General features: G+C 35.1%; 1 protein-coding gene across 2 annotated transcripts in view; it reads right to left on the bottom strand.

Moving 5' to 3' along the window:
• LTN1 (listerin E3 ubiquitin protein ligase 1) overlaps window positions 1-22,788 on the bottom strand; it is a 55,195-nt gene that overhangs the window by 4,432 nt on the left and 27,975 nt on the right. For both annotated transcript variants that reach the window (XM_079155207.1, XM_079155208.1), the window contains exons 18-27: window positions 21,707-21,811; window positions 12,830-12,972; window positions 11,026-11,161; window positions 10,681-10,825; window positions 9,390-9,603; window positions 8,703-8,940; window positions 7,883-7,957; window positions 5,199-5,385; window positions 1,227-1,398; window positions 139-359 (exon numbers count right to left, since the gene is read on the bottom strand). In XM_079155207.1, the coding sequence (XP_079011333.1) occupies window positions 139-359; window positions 1,227-1,398; window positions 5,199-5,385; window positions 7,883-7,957; window positions 8,703-8,940; window positions 9,390-9,603; window positions 10,681-10,825; window positions 11,026-11,161; window positions 12,830-12,972; window positions 21,707-21,811 (1,636 nt within the window). The remainder of the gene's footprint in view (window positions 1-138; window positions 360-1,226; window positions 1,399-5,198; window positions 5,386-7,882; window positions 7,958-8,702; window positions 8,941-9,389; window positions 9,604-10,680; window positions 10,826-11,025; window positions 11,162-12,829; window positions 12,973-21,706; window positions 21,812-22,788) is intronic.

Here is a 22,788-nt window from a genome sequence, read left to right as displayed (position 1 = left end):
TTTCTCAACACAAAACAATCAGAAAATAAGGTAGACAGATTTCTGTAAAATTATGAATCAAGAGCTACAACTCTGTGATATTTACTAATGACAGATATAACCAATTTGTAAACTTCACTACAAAAAGATGATACTAACCGTCATGCCATTAAATAGCTGTGTACTTGTTTGCACAGAAGATATTTCTTGAAAAGAAAGAACACTGCTGACATACTTGCTTGTAAATCTATCTACAATATTAAAAACACGCTTCTCACTGCTATTCCACCACAGCCTAACCATGGCAGGCAAATCTTTTAGTGTCATATGATAGACTGAACAAGCCAAGTGTGGAATATGGTATGGAAGAGTTGTAGTTTCTGAAGAAAAAATAAAATTCTTAGTTAGTGATATGCACTTACAGAAGAATTGTTGCCTTGTATTAGTATTTTCCTTAGAAAGTCATCCTTAATCAACAAGAGTGCTTACTCATAAAACAAACACACCAGAGAAACCAGAACCCTGGAGTATTAGCATCCTCCCACACACTCAAAATGAACCACAAGAATGACAAAAGAAGTTGAGAGTGAAAATCCCATCTGACAATGAAAAATTTGCCTAGAAATAACATTGTCTCTCATATAAAAGACCACAAATAAAATGGAAACCACATATTTTTAAAAAGGAGTGAGAGTTAAAGATTCTCTTTGTCATTAATTATGAAAAGGAGTTTGGCCTCCTTTCTCTAGAGCTCAATGAGCTGCTGTGCAGAAGTCCTAGAATAATCACTTCAATATTCACAAGACACAGTTTAGATCGCTGACATTTAAAAACTTCCTATTCTTAGTAAATTGTTTATAATGCTGTAGTATAGCTAAATGCCTTTATGTCTCCCATCTTAGCAATGTTTGAGCTACTAGAATGAAAGATATGAATTTTACTCATCTTGTTTTCCTACCTGAAGACAACTTATTAACATAGCCACAAAATATCATCATATAACCAGTACTTGTTTATAGAGTAAAAGATAAAAACCTCAATACAGTAAGCTTTAAAAATCATTAGAATCTCTACAATCTTATGCACAAGATCTTTTTGTCCTACTTAGAGAAATTCAGAAATCTTGCATTTTAACATTCTGATTGAGCAAGGACTCACATTTGATGTTATGCCCCAGGATAAAAGTTTATTACGACCTAGTCTAAGCCTAGTCTCCAGGAAAGGACATAAACCCATATCTTACTGACCTCTAATACTCAGCTGGAGCTCCTCAGTAAAAAATGTTTTAGGGTCTTTATTTGAAACCTCAATAGCTGTCTCTCCGTAGGTTGGATTTTCTGGCATAAGCCTGAAGAGGTGATAGAGTAATTTATTCAAACTCTTTGTTTTCCGAAGGTACATTGAATACAGAGCCCGAAGCTGATGGAGAACAAGGAATTTGTTAATAAATCCAATTAAAGCAAGATCATCAGTAGAAAAGAAGAAATCACACTATAACAAATTACAAGAACACAATAAAAAATGCATTAATTTGAATACTTAGAACTACATGCAAGAGTCCTATATGCCATATTCTCACTTTCCAGATATGTCATATGATGTGGCCTGACTCCTTACTTCAGACTGGCAGAAGTTCTCTTTAGCCCCTCCCTTATTATAACACATATGCTTCTAACATCTTTCTCAAATTATGTCCCTATTAATACACTCAGCTTGGCTTGGAGTCACTGAGCCAAGAAAATCTTTTCACTATTTTCCACAGTTGACTTGCTCACTGTCCTCCCAAGTCTTCCACAGATTCCTTCCACACCATAGTCCTTAATCATGCAAATTCCTGGTAAAACTCATCCCATTTTCAAGAATAACCTCATCCTATTATCAAAACTACAGCATCCTTTAAGTATAGAAAGAACAGACTAGTAGTCCAAAATGTCTTGGGGTCTCCTTACAGTTGTTTTATCAATTAGGAAATTTCATATACAAATATAGATTTCTGGTTTCTCTTTTAAAAACAGGAAAATCTGGCACCACTGGAAGCACAATATGTATCTGTGTGATACTTGTGTTTTACAGCTCCTTCTTTCTCAACTGTTGTCCCTTAACAACAGTCTGCATTTTTCACATTTACTTTGTAGTTCTTTGGTATTTACATCTGTTTTAACATGATTTCTCCTACTATACCATACATCTCTTAGTACAAAAACACCATTTTATGAACATTAGTATGACTACTCAAATATAATAATCAAGCTATAGGACTTGGAACTCATTCTTAAAATATGTTGATCAAAAAATGAATTAAAAAAATTAAAGTTATAGGTAAAAAAAAAATATGTTGATCAAAGTACCTTTACAATGGAGAAATCTGTGGACACTACCTTTACTGAGCAATCCAGATTTAACATCACCAATAAAAGGACACACTATCATACGCCTTCTGAAATAATACCCTGAGGACACATCACACAACTTGGGCAATAAGTACTGTTGCTAAGTATTAACCAGAATCTATCAGAAACACCCAGACATCCAAAAATCCCAAACAATAAGAAACATCCAAAAATCCAAAAATTATGTGACAGGCTACATACAGCTCTAAAACAATGACAAGAAAAAAATGAAAGGTATGGGTATTATAGGTTAAAGAAACTAAAGAAATATAGCAAATACATGCAAATGTGATCCTTGACTGAATCCTCCAATAGAGAAGGAAATAAAACTAAAAGATATTACTGGGCAACTAGAGAAATCTAAATATAAATTAGACTATATTCATGTATCAAAATTACATTTCTTAAGTATAATTATATTTTGCTTATGTAGAATGCTCATGCTTAAGTTATTCCATGTCTTTATTCTTAGGTAATTACAAACTTACTTTTGGCAAATCCTTGAAATCTGCAACTTAAATCTCAAAGGAAATAAGAAAAATAATATATAGAACCAAATTATGTTGTATGCATGTATAAATATATAATAATTCTACCAATATGTATAATTATAATGTGCCAATACAATTTTTAAGTAAAAACAGAGGAAATACAAAAATTTAGCAATATGTTAAAAACTTGTGAATTTAAAAGGGTATGTGATTTTTCATTCACAAATTATTTTTCCAACTTCTCTGTAAGCATAATTTCTTTTTAAAAAAACAAAAAATTCGAGGGGAAAGAGAATTTTTTAAAAATTAATCAGCAAGATCAATGGGCTTTAAAAAAAAAATTTTTTTTAAAAGCATGAATGTGACCCAGACACCCCATGCTCAAAAACTTGTACATAAATGTTCACAGCAGATTTATTCACAGTAGCCAAAAGTGTAAACAAATGTCTAGCAACAGCTGAACACATGTGATATATCCAAACATTCAGAGATTCAGTAGTTTACTGCAACATTGATGAATTTAGAAAATAATGTACCAAGTGAAATAAGGCATTGTCATGAAACATCTAGAATAGGCGAATCCATATAGAGACAGAACATAAACTAATGATTGCTGCAAATGGGGTTTAAGAGAAAAAAGCAAATCCATATAGAGACAGAACATAGATTAATGATTGCTGCAAATGGGGTTTAAGAGAAAATGGGAAGTGATTGATAACAGGTATGAATTTGTTTGGGGGATGTTAAAAATATTCTAAAATTAGTGGTAATAGTTCCACAATTTTAAAAATATAATAAAACTGCCAAACTGTAAACTTGAAATGGACAGACTTTATAGTATGTGAAAGCTAAAAAACACAGAGTGCTTTGTTTCCAGTTCAGTCCGATTTGCTTTGTTTTTTTTTTTTTTTTTTAAAAGAAAGTTAAGATAACCAATGATTTAGGACCAATTAAATTCTGTTTATTTCAGGATTTATCTACTTTTCTTTATTTACTTGATTATTCTCACTTTATCTTCACAGCTCAAGTTTCAGGCTCAATAATAAATGTTGTTGTATAATTCTCTGCACTCCTGCCCACATCCTGACAATGAAAAGATGCCAGATGGCCATTTTCCTGATTTTTCAATATAAGATAATAAAAAAATCTTCTATGTCAAAAGTTTCAATCTGCTGCAGTCTTTTAAAGACCAACAATATTTGAAGAAACAAATGTAAAAGCTCAACAAGAAGTTCTCGAAAAACATAAGCAAATAAAACCAGTATAAAAACCAGGATAAGTCACAAACTGTGACAGGCCTGAAGAAAAATAAAACAACCAGATCAATGTTGCCTCTGTGATTTGATCTTCCCCTTAAACACACAAATGTAAAGACAAAACTGATGTACCTGTGCCACAATATGGATGTAAAAAACACAAATAATAATTTTAATAATTCTGAAAAATCATATTGGAAAGGAATACCACAATAGTTCATCACATTTTAAATATGAAGTAATAAGCTAATCTTTTTGTATTAACTTGTCAAAGAAGGCACTAATTTTATTAGGCTGATTCAATTAAGGTTTGAGATTTCTTTTTTTTTTTTTTTTAAAAGAGGTCATTCTAAAAGAAGTAAAAGCTAGAATAGATCTTCCCAGTTTCTTCCTGGACAATGAGATCTTTCTTCCTAAACATGAGACAACAGAGACATCTAGTGGCTGCTGGAATAGTCTGGGCAAAATAATTACAAAAGGATATTTTCTCCATTTAGATAGAGATAATGGTTTTACACAGGTAATGCCTCATACATCTTTCTCTGAACACTGATTTTTCTAGAAGGTAAGTTTCCATTTCCACTGATGTATCCACTTTAAAAAAGCAAGATTCCATGCCAATTTTTTTCATTATTTTTATATATAATTTTAGTTGTTGATGGACCTTTATTTTATTCATTTATTTATGTGCCGTGCTGAGAGTTGAACCTAGTGCCTCACTCAGGCTAGGCAAGCACTCTACCACTGAGCCACAACCTCAGCCCTCCATGCCAATTCTTTTGAAATCCTATGATAGTACAAAATTAAAAATTATATGGATATTGTTTCATATAATAAACAGGCTTATGACTACTATATTCAGTTAGAAAAAAAATGTATATCTGGAACAGTAAGGAAATAGTAAGTAAACTTAATAGAATTATCTAAAGGTGATTAGATCAGATTAGATTAAAATGGAAAGCATGTCCCCTTTTGTTTGAGAGAAGGTGGTGTTTAGAATAGTAATAGAGAAACACTACAACAGACTGTCAAAAGTTGTCACCTGGGTTTGATCACCAGCATGAAAGAAAAAAGTTATTTACCTGAGATGAAGCAGCTTTGAAGAAAGTAAGTATTAATTTCCAAGTGAGGAGGTACCCCAGAACATAACAGAAGTCTTCACTTAGTGGTTTAATAGTAACTATCTGTCCAACAGGAACACACCCCAGAACGTTTTCCAGCAAGTCTTCTTGAGTACTGAGAAGAGACATCAATACTGCTGGTGGTGACCTAAGAATCAATATTTAAACAGCAACATTTTCTTCAAAACTTAATATACTGACAATATTTATAAACTTCAAGCACTTTTTAAAAATCTCTATTTTCCAAAACCCTTTTAAAATGTTCCCCTTTTCCAGGGTGTAGTGGTGCATGGCTGTAATCCCAGCCACTCAAGAGGCTGAGGCAGGAAGATCATGAGTTCAAAATCAGCCTCAGCAAAAGCAAGGTGCTAAGCAACTCAGTGAGACCCTGTCTAAATAAAATACAGACTAGGGCTAGGGATGTGACTCAGTGGTTGAGTGCCACTGAATTCACTCCCCAGTACCAAAAAAAAAAAAAAACAAAACTGTTTCCCCTTTATACATCCAATTTTAACTCCTAATTATTTCACATAATGATAAATGTGAAATCTAAAAGACATGCTGTAAAAATATGTACCCCAGATGTTACCACTTTAAGTCACTTGGAAAACATCTATTTCAACTTTCTGCTTTATAGATAAAAGTCACACAGTCAGGGAAGTCAAATGATTAGTACAAAAGCTAGTCGGGAGGACTGTTAAGTCTTCCAAGTCTTACCAAATCCTTTATCATCCTATAAAGGGCAGAGAGAGGATTAAGACTGAATTTTGTCACTACATCTTACTTTGTATTTTGCTGCATACTGTCTACTTAGCAGTATAAGCAATGTCAGACCATCACAATTTATCAAAGAATAAACAGGAAATAATTATGTGCTTTTTAAATCATAAGACTATCTCTTTTCAAGAAATTTAATATTCACATTAATTCATAACAATGTAAGTTGACATTCTCCTTTCCTGAACTACTGAACTCATTAACATTTTCAGGAGAATTTAAGAGATTCTCAAAAACTGAACAATTTATTTTTATTTACATCTTTTTTGGGGTGGGGAGCAGGGCCTTGCACATGTGAGGCAAGTGCTCTGCCACTGAGCTACACTACCAGTCCTTTCTATTTTACTTTGAGACAGGATCTTGCTAAATTGCTCGTCTCAAACTTAAAATCTTCTTGCCTCTCTAGAGTAACTGGATTACCAGCCATGTGGCCTCACCCCCAATTTTCTCCTTTTGCCTCCATGATCTTTCTTCACTGTGACTTCCTTCTTTTAGACCATTAACACAGGCTTTCTCCAAACTTCTGCCTTTATATCTTCAACATCTCTATCTTTAAGTACCAGGCCTTCTCTATTCCTTAACAGTAGTCACCACAGCTCTGAAGAAGTTTTACTTTTCACAATGTCCTCCACATGCTGATACTGAACTTCTATAGAGGCCTCCACCTCCGCTTGTTTCTTTCTATAATTCATGCCTCACACTACTTCTAGCATCAGTTGGTAGTATTCCAACTCCTACTAAATAATGTGTCAAACCTCAATTTAGAATGCTACTTTTTGCCACATATGGTGGCACACACCTCTAATCCCAGCTACCTGGGAGGCTGAGAAAGGAAGATCACAAATTCAAGGCCAGCCTGGGCAATGTAGTGAGACTTTTGTCTCGAAATGAAAAATAAAGGGCTAAGAATGTAACTTGGTGGTAGAGTACCCCTGAGTTTGATCCCCACTTCACACACAGCCATTTTTAAGGGTATCACTTATCCTGCTCCCTTGACTACTCTTCTCACTTAATCTTTCACCAGATTCTGCCTACTCTGTATATAGTGGGTTCATTTTTTCTTTCATTCAACAAATGATAGTGGAACCAATCTGGGTGCTGTGGATAAAGTAAAGAATAAGACAAAAATTCCTGCCCTCCCAGGGCTTACACTTCAGTGAAAGAAGATACTGACAGTTTTAAAAAAAAAGGGAGAAAAAAAGTGCAAATACTCAACATTCCCCAAGGACATCCTGAACATTCATGCCTCAGTGGCTTTGCACATGCTGTTTTCTTATATTATTTCTTGTCTTGCTGAAATGTTAACCAACTTAATTTTAAATTTCTTTATTTGTTCTAATTAGTTATACATGTTAACCAAGTTTAAATGTCTCTTCCTCAAGAAAAAGGCTTATCTTCCTGGTATACAATAACCGTGTCCCATAACATGCTATCCTTCCTTCTTCTTAGCACTTGTCATACACTGATCTTCTATTACAAGGCAGTACCATCTATATTAGATTACTGTATTCTCCCCTCAGCATTTTAAATACTTTTACAAAATGGGTGCTCAATAGTTATTTGAACTACTACCCTTTTTCCACAGCTACTATGTGGCCAAAGAAAGTTTCACTGAACAATAGCAAAATGAAAATGTGATTTAGGAACAATTAAAAGAGAAAAACCTTTTGGGTGAATTCTACATTTCATTTATATCTTATAGATAACTTTAAAATGGTCTATCCAAAGAATGAATATATACTGTAAATTGAGAGCTTCTGTGTTGTTCAGTTTTATGAAGACATAAGTGAGGTAGGTTATAACAATTTAATTAACCAAGTTATAAAAAAAAAAAAAAAAAGGACAAAATAAAGCAAAAAACCACTTACAAGGCTGGTTCTTCTTCTTCATCTCCATATGACTTTAGATTATCTTGATCATACTGTGGTAATTCAGGCATCAATCTGAAAATAGATTATTTTAAATATTTCAAATGAGCTTGTCCATTACTACATAATATTTAAGAGCAGAAAGACTAATACTTATTTTGTAATGAGGATACCTTTTGTTTTGCTTTTGGTTCCAAGGACTGAGCCCAGCAGTGCTTAACAACTGAGCCACATCCCCAGAACTTTTTATTTTTTATTTTGCAACAGGGTCTCACTAAGTTGCTGAGTCTGACCTCAAGCTTGTGATCCTTCTGCCTCAGCTTCCCAAGTCACTGGAATGACACACATGCACCACCATGCATGGCTTGTAATGAAGATACCTTTTAGTGCATTTTTTAAAAAATAACTACGTATGGTCAGAACTATTTAAATATAAATTGGGTAAGAAAAAAAATGACCAAAAAGATCAAATAAACAACTTGGTATTCCTGTTACTGAAATATATAGTCAGGTCTCCTTTTTATTTTTGACTTTTTTTTTGGTTCTGCGGATTGAACTCAGGGGCACTCACCACTGAGCCACATTCCCAGCCCTATTTTGTATTTGATTTAGAGACAGTTTTACTGAGTTGCTTAGCATCTCACTTTAGCTGAGGCTGGCTTTGAACTCATGATCCTCCTGACTCAGCCTCCCCAAACTGCTGGGATTACAGGCATGCACCCCCATGCCCAGCTTAATTTGACTTTTTTTAATGATTGAAAGTAAAAAAATGTATGTATTCTATTTGTTTGACGACTATAATATTCACTCTATTGCTTACTTGAACAGCATATGATAAACAGCAATTTGCACAGGCCTAGCTCTGAAAAGAAGTAATGGGGCCAATGTATTTAACAAAGTCTGGAGATGTTCTGGCAAATTTGTTTTTTGGCCAGCAACCAATCTTGCAGGAAGTTTGTGACTCAACAGCTGATCCTTTGAGATGTATGTTAATGTTTCACACATGGGCTTCAGCATTGCATTCTTAAAGGATGTTTCAGACATATCTTTGTTTTCTCCTGATAACACAAATAAAAAAAAAAAAATACACATACCAAAAGAGTTAGTAATAGAGGTTGACTGATTCATGATCAACATCATTTAAGAAAATGAAAACTAGATATAGACATTACAGCATTCCTAATTAGAAATAAGAACTGAATACTTATTTCAGTTAATCTCAACAGTTTAATGACTTTTATTACATTCTTTAAAAAAGCAAGCAAATATTCAATAAAGATGTTCTTCTCATGTTACCTGAATTACTATTATTTTCAAATATAATGGTCTTTGAGTACCTTGACATTTTTCCATTTGTGTCTATACTGTAAAGCAGCAGCATATACAAGTTTTTTCTTCTTTTTCTTTTTTTACTATATAGTACTGTTTAAACATCCAAAGCTTTTGTTTTGAATTTTTCAACACATTATTTCCAATCAATTTCATTATTATTCCCTTTTTTACTTGCCTGTAACAGTCACCAAAAGAGGCAAAAGCAAACTGTGAATGCCTTGGGAAAAAAATTCTTTCCATTCACTGATTAGATTTACAGGAAGATTGCCAATGTTATCCAGAGTTGTTGAATCAAAAAAAGCACTGAGATCACAGGCCAAATCACAGCTGACACAGGCAAACAGTTGTATAAGTGGAACAGAATACAATGCCTGATTCTCATTTGTTGTCTGAAGAAAGAACAGAAATGAAATCAGTAAGCAGACTTCTACCAGAATACTATGAACAAAGATAATAAAGAAACCCTTCTTATATTTCTCTGCATTAAAAAATAAAAAGCTGTGGCAGTATAGTCTCAAGAGAAGTTTATGTATTTTACATCACTACAACTTTTTTCAAAGTAAAATATTAGGAATTATAATCATTAATGAATGACTTATTCTGAGATGCCCTTTTTTATTTCCAATCTCTGGAAGAAAATACTATCATCTACCACCTTCCAGATACAATATATTTAATGTGCATTTCTAATCATCTCAGTAGCCCTGCTACAAGTTGCACACTAAGTTATTTTAAAATAAAGAAACTGAGACTTATATAGCTCAAGTTTAAAATCCCAAGTCACTACAGCTAATAATCAAGTAAAGCAGAGACTTGAAACATTTCAATCCTGACTAGCCATCCTGAAGCCCACAAGCAACCTCAGCTTGCTTTGGGTCATAAAAAGAACACTAATTCCCTCTTAATTTATTTATCTTTCATTCATTACTCTGGCAATTCTGTCACAGTATATTTAAGAAATAATCACATCCAAAAAGACCAAAGAACTTGTCATGAAAAGATAAAGTCTGAAAGGTCTGTGTTGGAAATATTTAATTAAAATACTAACAGAAGAGTATTTTAATATCAGCTCAAAGATCTCATCACTGAATTTTGATGACAGTCATCATCAGTCATTTTCCTAGTCTGTCTAATTGTACCTAGGGAGAATAATATCTACAAAGTATTTTAAATATTTGCAAAGGAACTAATTGCAATCACTTATAGAATATGATGAGTAGCCAGGCACAGTAGCACACACCTGTAGTCACTCTCGAGACTGAGGCAGGAGGATAGCAAGTTCAAGGCCAGTCTCAGCAACATAGCAAAACTCTATCTCAAATAAAAAATAAAAAGGGATAGGGATGTGGCTCAGTGGTATAGATCCCCTAGGTTCAAGCCCAGTACCAAAGATGAGTAAATAATTCTGATACACAGGTAAGCACAAAGACCCAACAGAGGGAAAGATAAATATCAGGTTAATTTACCTCCAACCAAGCCAACATGGAACACATGATGAAGTCCCATTCACTCTGTGCCAAAGGAGATGAGCAATATTTCAGAAATAAGGAAAGGAACCGGATTATTTCTATATTTACACCCAGTACCTCTGGACTTGCTTCTGATAGATTACTGTGGTGAGGATAAAAACAAAACAATCAAAATGTATTAAAGAATTATATTCAATTAGAAAAAACTCCATTTTAAATCATATACTTGTAAATAACTGATTTAAATACCGATCATCCTATTACTACAAAATTATAACTACAAAACACATAACCTAGGCTTACCTTATATATAGGAAGGAAAAAGTATAAAATATCACTTACCAACTGAAAAGAAAAATATCTTCATGCTCTTTCTTCCAGGATATTATAATTTTTAATATACCATGTAACAGCTCTCCATCATCTATGCTTCTGGTTTGCAGACAAGAATTGAAAATGGCAAGATGTCCAAAACCTCCTAAATTAAAAAATCAAAAGGAAAGTTTAAAAAATTTAAATTATATTACTACTCTAAAAAAGAAAGTCTACTCTGAAAAGCTAAAATCTTCCTTGAGAAGTACCCAAGTTAAAAACTCTTTAAAAAGGCTTATACGAGAGAGTTAACAAATGAGTATGTCAATACCACAAGGCAGAAACCCTGCCTCCATAACAGCATCTAGTACAAAACAAGAAACTAGGGGAAAGGGAGACAAAGAGTGATCTTGGGCTTTAAACTAACCTCTGCTGTTTTTTAAACAGGAGATACTTGTACTCACCTGTACCTGCGGTTTGCATAATGAAATATCCCCCCAAAAGCTCGTGTATTGAATGTATGTCCCCCAGTGCAGTAATGTTCACAGATGAGGCTTTTAGGAATCAGTGGATCATGGGGGCTCTGACCTCATCAGTGGAGTAGTCCACTGATGGATTCACAGCTGAATGGACTGCTGAGGTGGTAGAAACTGCAGGAGCTAGAATCTAGGTGAAGGGACTAAGTCCTTGGGAACACACCTCAGGCCTCTTACTTACGCAGTGTGTGCATGTTCATTCTCTCATCCCCCCACCCCGCTCCTGGCTAAGAACTAAGTACATTTCCTCTACCATACTGTTCCACTACAATGTTCTGCCTTGCCTCAGGCCCAAAGCAATGGAGTTAGCCAACCATGGACTAAAACCTCTGAACTGTGAACCAAAATAAATCTTTCCTCCTTTAAGATTATTTTTCTTCGGTATTCAGTGACACAGAGGTAACTAACACACCTCCCAAATTTAGGGGAAAAAAAAAAAAGCAAAGTTAAATAAGGAATAGAAAATATAACTTCTGATTCCATAATTCATACATGTATCCCCAAAGCATCTATTCTATCTGATCAGCTCTTACAGAGTCCCTAATCTTTAGAATCCCTACCATGTCTCAAAATCCATCTTCTGGTGCATCCTAACACCCTTTTCCCCTAACCTTTTACCTTAAATACCAGTTGAACACAACTATCCTTACCCTTGTATGATTTTGTGTATCAGGAATGTTCTTTCCCAACTATGTCCACATGTAAAGTTATTTATCCTTCAACAGCTAGTTAAAATACTTCTCTTTGTGAAATCTCCATTGAAACCCTTAAAGCAGAGTGGAAACTCTTTCCTTTCTACCATTATCATACTAATCCATTTTTTTGCTACATCATGTATAACATGATGGAACTTTATTTATGTCTGTCTTCTCTACAATAAACTACCATACAGGAGACTTTTTGCATTTATTAATAAATAAATTAAGAATGCAGAGAGTTCAAAAAAGTTTCAAATATTGCAAAAGCCTTTACATGTTCAATCACTGGCTGAACTGGGAAAAATGAGGCATAGTTTTAAAAAGTTATAGATGGAAAAGAAATGATCATGGTTATTTTTGAGTGTAAATCTTCCCTTAAGGCCATAATATTCCTTAACTACAAAATGATAAAAGCCACTCTTCAGGCACACTCATCCTAATGACTGACAACTTGTTATATAAAAGAAGTATAAAATAGGAACAAAACCTCTATAATTCAGTTTATCTCCGTGCTGCATTTGGTTGTACATATTAAGAAACACTTCTTTCATCTTAAGCAATTAATTAAAATAAGGAAATATAAATTAGCAGGCAACTAACCATCAGTACTACAAAGGTCCTCCTTAGTCCAACCCAAAAGAGCAGGTATACATTGAGCACTGAATTCTTTCTTGTCTTCTTTTGACAAAAATGGACAGAGACTTTGAATGGTATGCAAATTGCCTTCTGTTAGTGGAAAGAAACTGTTTAAAGAAAAAAATATGAATCACATTTTTTCTACATGTACAGTTATTTCATAAAATTCTCAAACTATTCCAAAGAACCAATAATTCCACTATATAAAAACAAACTATGATGAGATTAACAACTGCTGATTCTAGATGATGAAATTGTACTTTTTTTTTTTTTTTCCTTTTCCTGCTTCTCTTTTCTGCATAGTCCTAATTTTTTAAATGAACACGAGGGAGATCCAAGATGGCGGTCTAGAGGGAGGCTGTGTTCCTTGTCGCTCTGCAACGCCGGATTCAAGCAGAGGATATCTGTTTCTCGGTGAGGCAGTTTTTGCTGCTTATCAATCCCCTGCTCTTTACCCCATTTGTCTGCTGTGATCACCTGCAATCTGCCAACGTATCGACACCTTTTTTGAGAGCAGATTGCTCACTGTCAGGCGTCTGTCATCTACCATTTGCCTCTCGCCTGTCCATCACCTGCCTTGCCCCTATCCATCACCCAACACTCGAGGTTCACCTCCTGATCGACCGACAGCTGCCAGCAGATTGACTGCAGACCGCCAGTGGAGAACCACCTGCCTGCTGCTACCTGGAAGTTCACTGTTACAATACCTGCAGGTTTGATTACACGTGGCTGCCGCCATTTTGAGACAACAGCCGGGCCCTGTAGGACCCCTGGCCAGACTGACTGAGTCCTCTCTCCAGGGTCCCTCAGCCCGACCGATCACTCCCGGCCTCTAGGGCCCTTACATCAACTGACTGCTCCCCGCCGCCAGGACCCCCAGACCAACTGTGCCCTATCACCGGGAACACAGACCAACTGATTGCAACCGGCCTCCTGGATCCCACAACGACACCAAACACACCCGACCTCCAGGACCACTGCTGGAACAACTGCATCCTCTGTCCAGGACCTCCAGCTGACCACGTCCACCCCTGAGCTGCAGCTCCCCATTTGCCAACACATTTGGAAGCCAGAGCAGCCATCTTGGATAATCCTGGAAGCTGTAGCTCCCATCTTTGAGTGGGGCAAATCCCATCTTGCGACGCCTGCTGGAGGCTTGAAGCCCATTGTCAGGTACCTCTCACACATCAGGATTCATTAGTATATGACTGTTATACAGTAGATTTTCTTTTTTTTCCTTTTTAAAAAAAAAATTTAAGTTTTTATTTCTTTACATTTCTTGCTTTCTTTTCCTTCTGTTTACCTGTTCCCTCAGAGTCAATTTCTCCCTTATTTACATGATGTTATTGTCCCCATAGGGGCTATTTGGTCTAGGATTGCATAGTGTCTGATTTGGGCACTGCTAATATTGATCTACCCTTAAAGAAAGGGTTTTAGAAACCTATAGGGCCACTATAAGCCTATAGGGGAAAATCTGCAATACCCCAGATCTGCAGCGCTAGAGGAGAAGATACATGAACAACATGAAAAAACAAGGGAAGAAAATGATCCAAACAAATCTAGATTCTATAGTAATAGAATCCAATGACAGTATGTTAGAAGAAATGTCAGAAAAGGACTTCAGATTATACATGATTAAGATGATTCATGAAGCAAAGGATGAGATAAGAGAGAAAATGCAGGCAATAAATGATAATACCAATAAGCTGAAAGAGCACCTGCAGGAAGCAAAAGATCATTTCAAAAAAGAGATAGAGATTCTCAAAAAAAACCAAACGGAAATCCTTGAAATGAAGGAGACAATAAACCAAATAAAAAACTCAATGGAAAGCATCACCAAAAGACTAGACCACTTGGAGGACAGAACCTCAGACAATGAAGACAAAATATTTAATCTTGAAAATAAAGTCACCCAAACAGACAAGATGGTAAGAAATCATGAACAGAATCTCCAAGAACTATGGGACATTATGAAAAGACCAAATTTAAGAATTATTGGGATTGAGGAAGGCACAGAGATACAAACCAAAGGAATGAACAACCTATTCAATGAAATAATATCAGAAAATTTCCCAAACCTGAACAATGAAATGGAAAATCAAATACAAGAGGCTTACAGAACACCAAATGCACAGAATCACAACAGATCCACACCAAGGCACATTATAATGAAAATGCCTAACATTCAAAATAAAGATAGGATTTTGAAGGCCGTGAGAGAAAAGCATCAGATTACATATAGGGGGAGACCAATACGGATAGCAGCCAACTTCTCAACCCAGACTCTAAAAGCTAGACGGGCCTGGACCAACATATTTCAAGCTCTGAAAGAACATGGTTGCCAACCAAGAATCCTATACCCAGCAAAACTAACCTTCAGATTTGAAGATGAAATAAAATCCTTCCATGATAAACAAAAGTTAAAAGAATTTACAAATAGAAAGCTTGCACTATAGAACGTTCTCAACAAAATATTCCATGAGGAGGTAATGAAAAACAACAATGTAGGTCAGCAAAGGGAGGAACTACCTTAGAGAAAAACCACTCAAAGGAGAAACCAAGCCAACTTAAAAACCAAAAATAAGCCAAATGACTGAGAATACAAATCATTTCTCAATAATAACCCTGAACGTTAATGGCCTAAACTCATCAATCAAAAGACATAGACTGGCAGAATGGATTAAAAAGAAAGACCCAACAATATGCTGCCTGCAAGAGACTCATCGCATAGAAAGAGATACCCACAAACTAAAGGTAAAAGGATGGGAAAAAACCTACCACGCACATGGACTCAGTAAACAAGCGGGGGTTTTTAACGATCAAGTGGGGTTCATTCCTGGAATGCATCCTTATATCAGATAAAGTGGACTTCAAGCCAAAGTTAGTCAGAAGGGATAAAGAAGGACATTTCATACTGCTTAAGGGAACCATAATCAGGAAGACATAACGATAGTAAATATTTCTGCCCCAAACAATGGTGCATCCCTGTACATCAAACAAATCCTTCTCCATTTCAAGAATCACAACACAATAATTCTGGGTGACTTTAACGCACTGCTGTCACCACTAGATAGATCTTTCAAACAAAATCCAACCGAAGAAACCACAGAACTCAATAACACAATCAATAACCTAGACTTAATAGACATATATAGAATATTCCATCCATCAATGAGTGGATTCACTTTCTTCTCAACAGCACATGGAACCTTCTCGAAAATAGACCATGTGTTATGCACAAAGCAGCCCTTAGGAAATGTAAAAAAATAGAGATACTGCCTTGTGTTCTATCAGATCATAATGGACTGAGAGTAGAAATCAATGACAAAGTAAAAAAAGGAAATTACTCCAACAATTGGAGACTAAATAATATGCTATTGAATGAAACATGGATAACAAAAAACATCAGGGACAGATTAAAAAATTCTTAGAGGTCAATGAGAATGATGATACAACATATCAAAATCTCTGGGACACTATGAAAGCGGTACTAAGAGGAAAATTCATTGCATAGAGCGCATTCCAGAAAAGAATGAAAAGTCAACAACTAAATGACCTAACATTACAGCTCAAAGCCCTAGGAGAAGAAGAACAGAATAACAGCAAAAGTAGTAGAAGACAGGAAATAATTAAAATCAGAGCTGAAATCAATGAAATTGAAACAAAAGAAACAATTCAAAAAATTGACATAACAAAAAGTGGGTTCTTTGAGAAAGTAAACAAGATAAACCCTTAGCCACACTAACAAAGAGGAGAGAGAAGACTCAAATTACTAAAATACATGATGCAAAAGGAAATATCACAACAGACACCACTGAGATACAGAACATAATGAGAAGCTACTTTGAAAATCTGTATTCCAACAAGATAGAAAGTACCGAAGACATTGACAAATTTCTAGAGACATATGCTCCTCCCAAACTGAACCAGGAGGACATACATGAATTAAACAGATCAATATCAAGCAATGAAATAGAAGAAGCCATTAAAAATCTACCATCCAAGAAAAGCCCAGGAACAGACGGATTCTCAGCCGAGTTCTACAAGACCTTCAAAGAAGATCTAATTCCAATACTTCTCAAAGTATTCCAGGAAATAGAAAAGGAGGGTACCCTACCAAACTCATTCTATGAAGCTAATATCACCCTCATACCCAAACCAGGAAAAGACACATCAAGGAAAGAAAATTTTAGACCAATATCCTTGATGAATATGGATTCAAAGATCCTTAACAAAATATTGGCAAACCGTATCCAAAAACATATTAAGAAAATTGTACACCACGATCAACTGGGGTTCATTCCTGGAATGCAGGGATGGTTTAACATCCATAAATCAATAAACGTAATCCATCATGTCAACAGACTTAAGGATAAGAATCATATGGTTATTTCAATTGATGCAGAAAAAGCGTTCGACAAAATACAACACCCCTTCATGCTCAAAACACTAGAAAAAATAGGGATAGTAGGAACATACCTCAACATTGTAAAGGCTATTTATGCTAAGCCCATGGCCAACATCATTCTTAATGGAGGAAAACTGAAACCATTCCCTTTAAAAATGGGAACAAGACAGGGATGTCCTCTTTCACCACTTCTATTCAACATTGTCCTCGAAACTGTAGCCAGAGCAATTAGGCACACTAAAGAAATTAAAGGGATACGAATAGGAAAAAGAGGAACTTAAGCTGTCACTATTTGCGGATGACATGATTCTATATTTAGAGGATCCAAAAACCTCCTCCAAAAAACTTCTAGACCTCATCAATGAATTCAGCAAAATAGCATGCTATAAAATCAACACTCATAAATCTACAGCATTTTTATACGCAAGTGACGAAACAGCTGAGAGGGAAATGAGGAAAACAACTCCATTTGCAATAGCCTCAAAAAAAAATAAAATACTTGGGAATCAATCTAACCAAAGAGGTAAAAGATCTCTACAATGAAAACTACAAAACACTGAAGAAAGAAATTAAGGAAGACCTTAGAAGATGGAAAGATCTCCCATATTCTTGGATAGGAAGAATTAATATTGTCAAAATGGCCATACTACCAAAAGTGCTATACAGATTCAATGCAATTCTAATTAAAATCCCAATGATGTACCTCACAGAAATAGAGCAAGCAATCATGAAATTCATCTGGAAGAATAAGAAACCCAGAATAGCTAAAGCAATCCTTAGCAGGAAGAATGAAACAGGGGGTATCACAATACCAGAACTTCAACTACACTACAAAGCAATAGTAACAAAAACAGCATGGTATTGGCACCAAAATAGACAGGTAGATCAATGGTACAGGATAGAGGACACGGACACAAACCCAAATAAATACCATTTTCTCATACTAGACAAAGGTGCCAAAAATATGCAATGGAGAAAAGATAGCCTCTTCAACAAATGGTGCTGGGAAAACTGGAAATCCATATGCAACAGAATGAAAATAAACCCCTATCTCTCACCCTGAACAAAACTCAACTCACAATGGATCGAGGACCTTGAAATCAGACCAGAGACCCTGCATCTTACAGAAGAAAAAGTAGGTCCAAATCTTCACCTTGTTGGCTTAGGATCAGACTTCCTTAACAGGACTCCCATAGCACAAGAAATAAAAGCAAGAATCAACAACTGGGATAGATTCAAACTAAATAGTTTTCTCTCAGCAAAGGAAACTATCAGCAATGCAAAGAGAGCCTACAGAGTGGGAGAATATCTTTGCCTCTCATACTTCAGATAGAGCACTAATTTCCAGAATATATAAAGAACTCAAAAAAACTCTACACCAAGAATACAAATAACCCAATCAACAAATGGGCTAAGGAAATGAAGAGACACTTCACAGAAGAAGATGTACAAGCAATCAACAGATATACGAAAAAATGTTCAACATCTTTAGTAATAAGAGAAATGCAAATCAAAACTACACTAAGATTCCATCTCACCCCAATTAGAATGGTGATTATCAAGAACACAAGCAACAATAGGTGTTGGAGAGGATGCGGGGAAAAAGGTACACTCATACATTGCTGGTGGGACTGCAAATTAGTGCAACCACTCTGGAAAGCAGTGTGGAGATTCCTTAGAAAACTTGGAATGGACCTACCATTTGACTCAGCTATCCCACTCCTCGGCCTATACCCAAAGGACTTAAAATCAGCACACTACAGAGATACAGCCACATCAATGTTCATAGTGGCTCAATTCACAACAGCCAGACTATGGAACCAACCTAGATGCCCTTCAATTGATAAATGGATAAAGAAACTGTGGTATATATATACAATGGAATATTACTCAGCTAAAAAGAATAATAAAATTATGGCATTTGCAGGCAAATGGATGAAATTGGAGAATATCATGTTAAGTGAGATAAGCCAATCTCAAAAATCCAAAAGAGGAATGATTTCACTGATAAGCAGATGAGATGATGACACTTAATTGGGGGGGGGGGGGGACAAGAATGGAGGAAGGAGGGTCTGTATAGAGGGAAAAGAGAGGTTGGAGGGGTGGGGGGGGAGAAAAAAACAATGGAATGAATCAAACATCATTACTTTATGCAAATTTATGAATATGCAAATGGTATGCTGAAAAAAATCTGTATAATAAAGATATTTATAAAATAATTAAAATAATAAAAATAAAAAAATAAATGAACACTATTTGTCCCCTATGTATGTTTTTAAAATTATACCGGCGGGCTTGGGTGTAGCTCAGTGGCATAGTACTTTGCCTAGTATGCATGAGGCCATAGGTCAATCTCTAGCACTGCAAAACAATAAAGATAAACACACGCACACACACACACACACACACAGATATATGAATACACTAGCAATATGTGATTATGCTTTCTTTGAGACTATTGCAAGGTGGTAGAAACTGTAGGAAAAGGGGGTCTAGTTGGATTGGAAGTATCACTGTGGGCTTGCTTTGGAAGTATGTATCTTGCCCCCAGTCCCCACACTTCCTTGCTTGTTCATTCCCTCTACCTCCTGTCTACCATAGAGTTAGCAGCTTTGTACTGCCATGTGCCTCCACCAGGTTGTACTGCCTCACCACAAGACATGAAACAACGGAGCCAATCAACCAGACTGAAACTGTAAGTCAAAATATCTTCCCTCCTTTAAACTGAGTTCTCTCAGGTATTTCATCAGTTACAAAAAGCTAACACACCTGTATAGATCTATTCTTTACATTCAGATTTTATCTGAATTTATTTGCACATGTAATGTAAAAGGGGGGGTCTCATTTTTTTCAAATACATGTTCAATTTTCCATTTACTACTTACAATTTTTACTATTTCAATTTTCCATTTACTACTTACAATTTTTCATTTACTACTGACTTAACTCACGGATTTAAAATGCCACCTATATCAAACACTAAACAAACATATGTAAACTGGTTTCTAGACTCTACATTTCAGTTCAGTGATGTATTTATTTTCTAATTTCATACTGTTTTATTGCTATAATTTAATAGCACATTTTATATTTGGTAGATTAAGTCCCTTTCACATCTTTTCCTTCAGAAACTCCCTAACATTCAAGAAGTACTTGAGTACTTCTTCCTTCAAATGTACACTATGTTTAGAACATTTTATCAAATTTTTCACATTCTTGAAGAAACTGATTTACATTGCATTGAAATTATACATTGATACAACTTTTCAATTTTTTCCCATCTTCTTTTGTGATCTTTATTGAAACTTTATAATTAGTTTGGAATAAATTTATTTCTAGAATAGATTCTCTTACATCATTTTAGTTCACTTATTACTAGTGAATAAGAAAGTTACTGATTTTTTATATCCGATATGTATCTATTTCATTAGTAATTAATCCTAATAGTGCTTTTTATAGTCAAAGAATTATTGACTTTATAATCAGAAAATCAATAAGAAAGCCAGTGTCAAAATGTTACAATACTATATGATTCCATTTATATAATATTTGTTGTTAACATAATTGTAAAATAAAGAACAGAATAGTGATTGACAGGGATTAGGACAGTGGGAAGAAGGGAAATGTTTGAGGCTATACACAGGGATCCTTTTGAAGAAACTACACTGCCTTTGAGTATGGCAGTGGTCAGATAGGAAAGCTACAGAGAACACAAACATGTACTTATACTCCTGGTTAATAGGTTATATCATTTCCTTGGTTGTGACATTGTACTTTAGTTACATAAATTGGTACCAATGGGGGGAAACTGGATAAAGAATAGATGTATTATTATTTCTTACTCTTTGTGTCATTTTTATTCTTTCAATTACTTTTGTTCTTTATTTGTATAATGTAAGCATATCTACTTACCTCAAATGAAAAGTTCTAAAAATTTTTAGGTAAGATTTCTAAAAACCTAAATTTAGTTCAAAATTCTACTGTGCCAGAGAATACATACATATCATTGAAAAATTCTTCTTGGTTAATCACTCAATTCAAAATGTTTGTGAATTTCAGCTAATAATAAATTACAGTATTAATTTGAAGGGTAAGCTTCAATAGCATACCCAACCCCACAATCTATTTCTTAAATAAATTTATTGCATTTCTAGAACACATTATATACAATGATTCTTATTTAAGAGAAGAGAAATAAACCTCTTCCATATAGTGAATAAAATGATGGAAGAAGTATGTTGGGAGGATAAAAAGAAAGATTTGAGGGGGGGAATATAGAATATAAGTTATTTTAAAATCTTACTTTCCATTAATTTTCTCATTTCCTAAACTTTGCTTTTCTGATTCATTAGAGATTATTCATTAATTGTAGATTGCCAAGGTAAGCAATTATAACAAATTACAAAGTGAAAAGACATTTTAAATAAGAATACCTTTCTTTTCTTTTATAATGTGGCTTTACTTCATCAGATGAAATACTTCGGGAAAGGATCAACTTAGCAATAATGAGAGACCAGAGTGTGCCGTTTTCTCTGGATCTAAAAAAGGAAGAAAGAAAAATTACATTGCATTTGGGAAACATTCTTAAAAAGAGTTTTAAACATTGGCTACCTAGACTACTTTTACAGACTTAAATAAATCACTTTGTGAAGGCATTAACTGACCCAAAACTTCACATTCAAGCAAGTATCATTAATCACGCAAAGGACTGGGAGTTTAGATTTCAATACTCCTTTCATAAGTGGGACTAAGCTCTCATTCTGTGGCAATTCCAAAGTCCCTCAAATCCCAACAGAAGTGATGAGCCTGAAGACCAGAGGCTATAGCTAAGAAAAGGATATCTCCCAAAGGACAGTTGTCTGGGGTAGGGTGACCCTAACCCTGTCTCTAAATAAGATACAAAATAGGGCTGAGGATGTGGCTCAGTTTGAGTGCCCCTGAGTTCAAGTACTAATACCCACTGAGGAAAGTTTTGAGTGTCAAATATGTGAATTGGGGTTGGAGAGGAAGCCTGGGCCCTCTGCCACTCTAAAACATGCTCAAAATATTATAGGCAACTGATAATGTCTTGAACAAAAAGTTTTTTTCAAAAAATATACCTAACTGCTATAACATCCACAACGACTGTTTTAGTTATGTACTTTCCTCAACTTAATATTGTGGTTACAACATGAAGACATGCCTACAACATGTAAAGACTGAATATGAAAGTAGTGGAAGGATGGATCAAACACAATAAATTAAAATTTTCTATAGGGCTCTATTTCTTTCACTACCATCTGCTTTGAATGTACACTTAATACATAAGCCAAGACCAAAAAATTCCCCCAGAATATTAACTAATATCCATAAAGTATTTATCATGAATAGGGATTATCTCAGTCAAACCTCTGAAACATTAACATGAAATGGGCTTACCGCCTTAGAGAAGGCAGTTATATACAAGTAAACTAGTCATTTAAGGGCTGGGGTTGTGGCTCAGTGGTGGAGCGCTTGCCTAGCACGTGTGAGGCAC

The sequence above is a fragment of the Sciurus vulgaris genome (genome assembly GCF_902686455.1).
Source record: "Sciurus vulgaris genome assembly, chromosome: 10".
NCBI classification, from domain to species: domain Eukaryota; kingdom Metazoa; phylum Chordata; class Mammalia; order Rodentia; family Sciuridae; genus Sciurus; species Sciurus vulgaris.
This window is presented reverse-complemented; position numbering and strand designations above follow the sequence as displayed.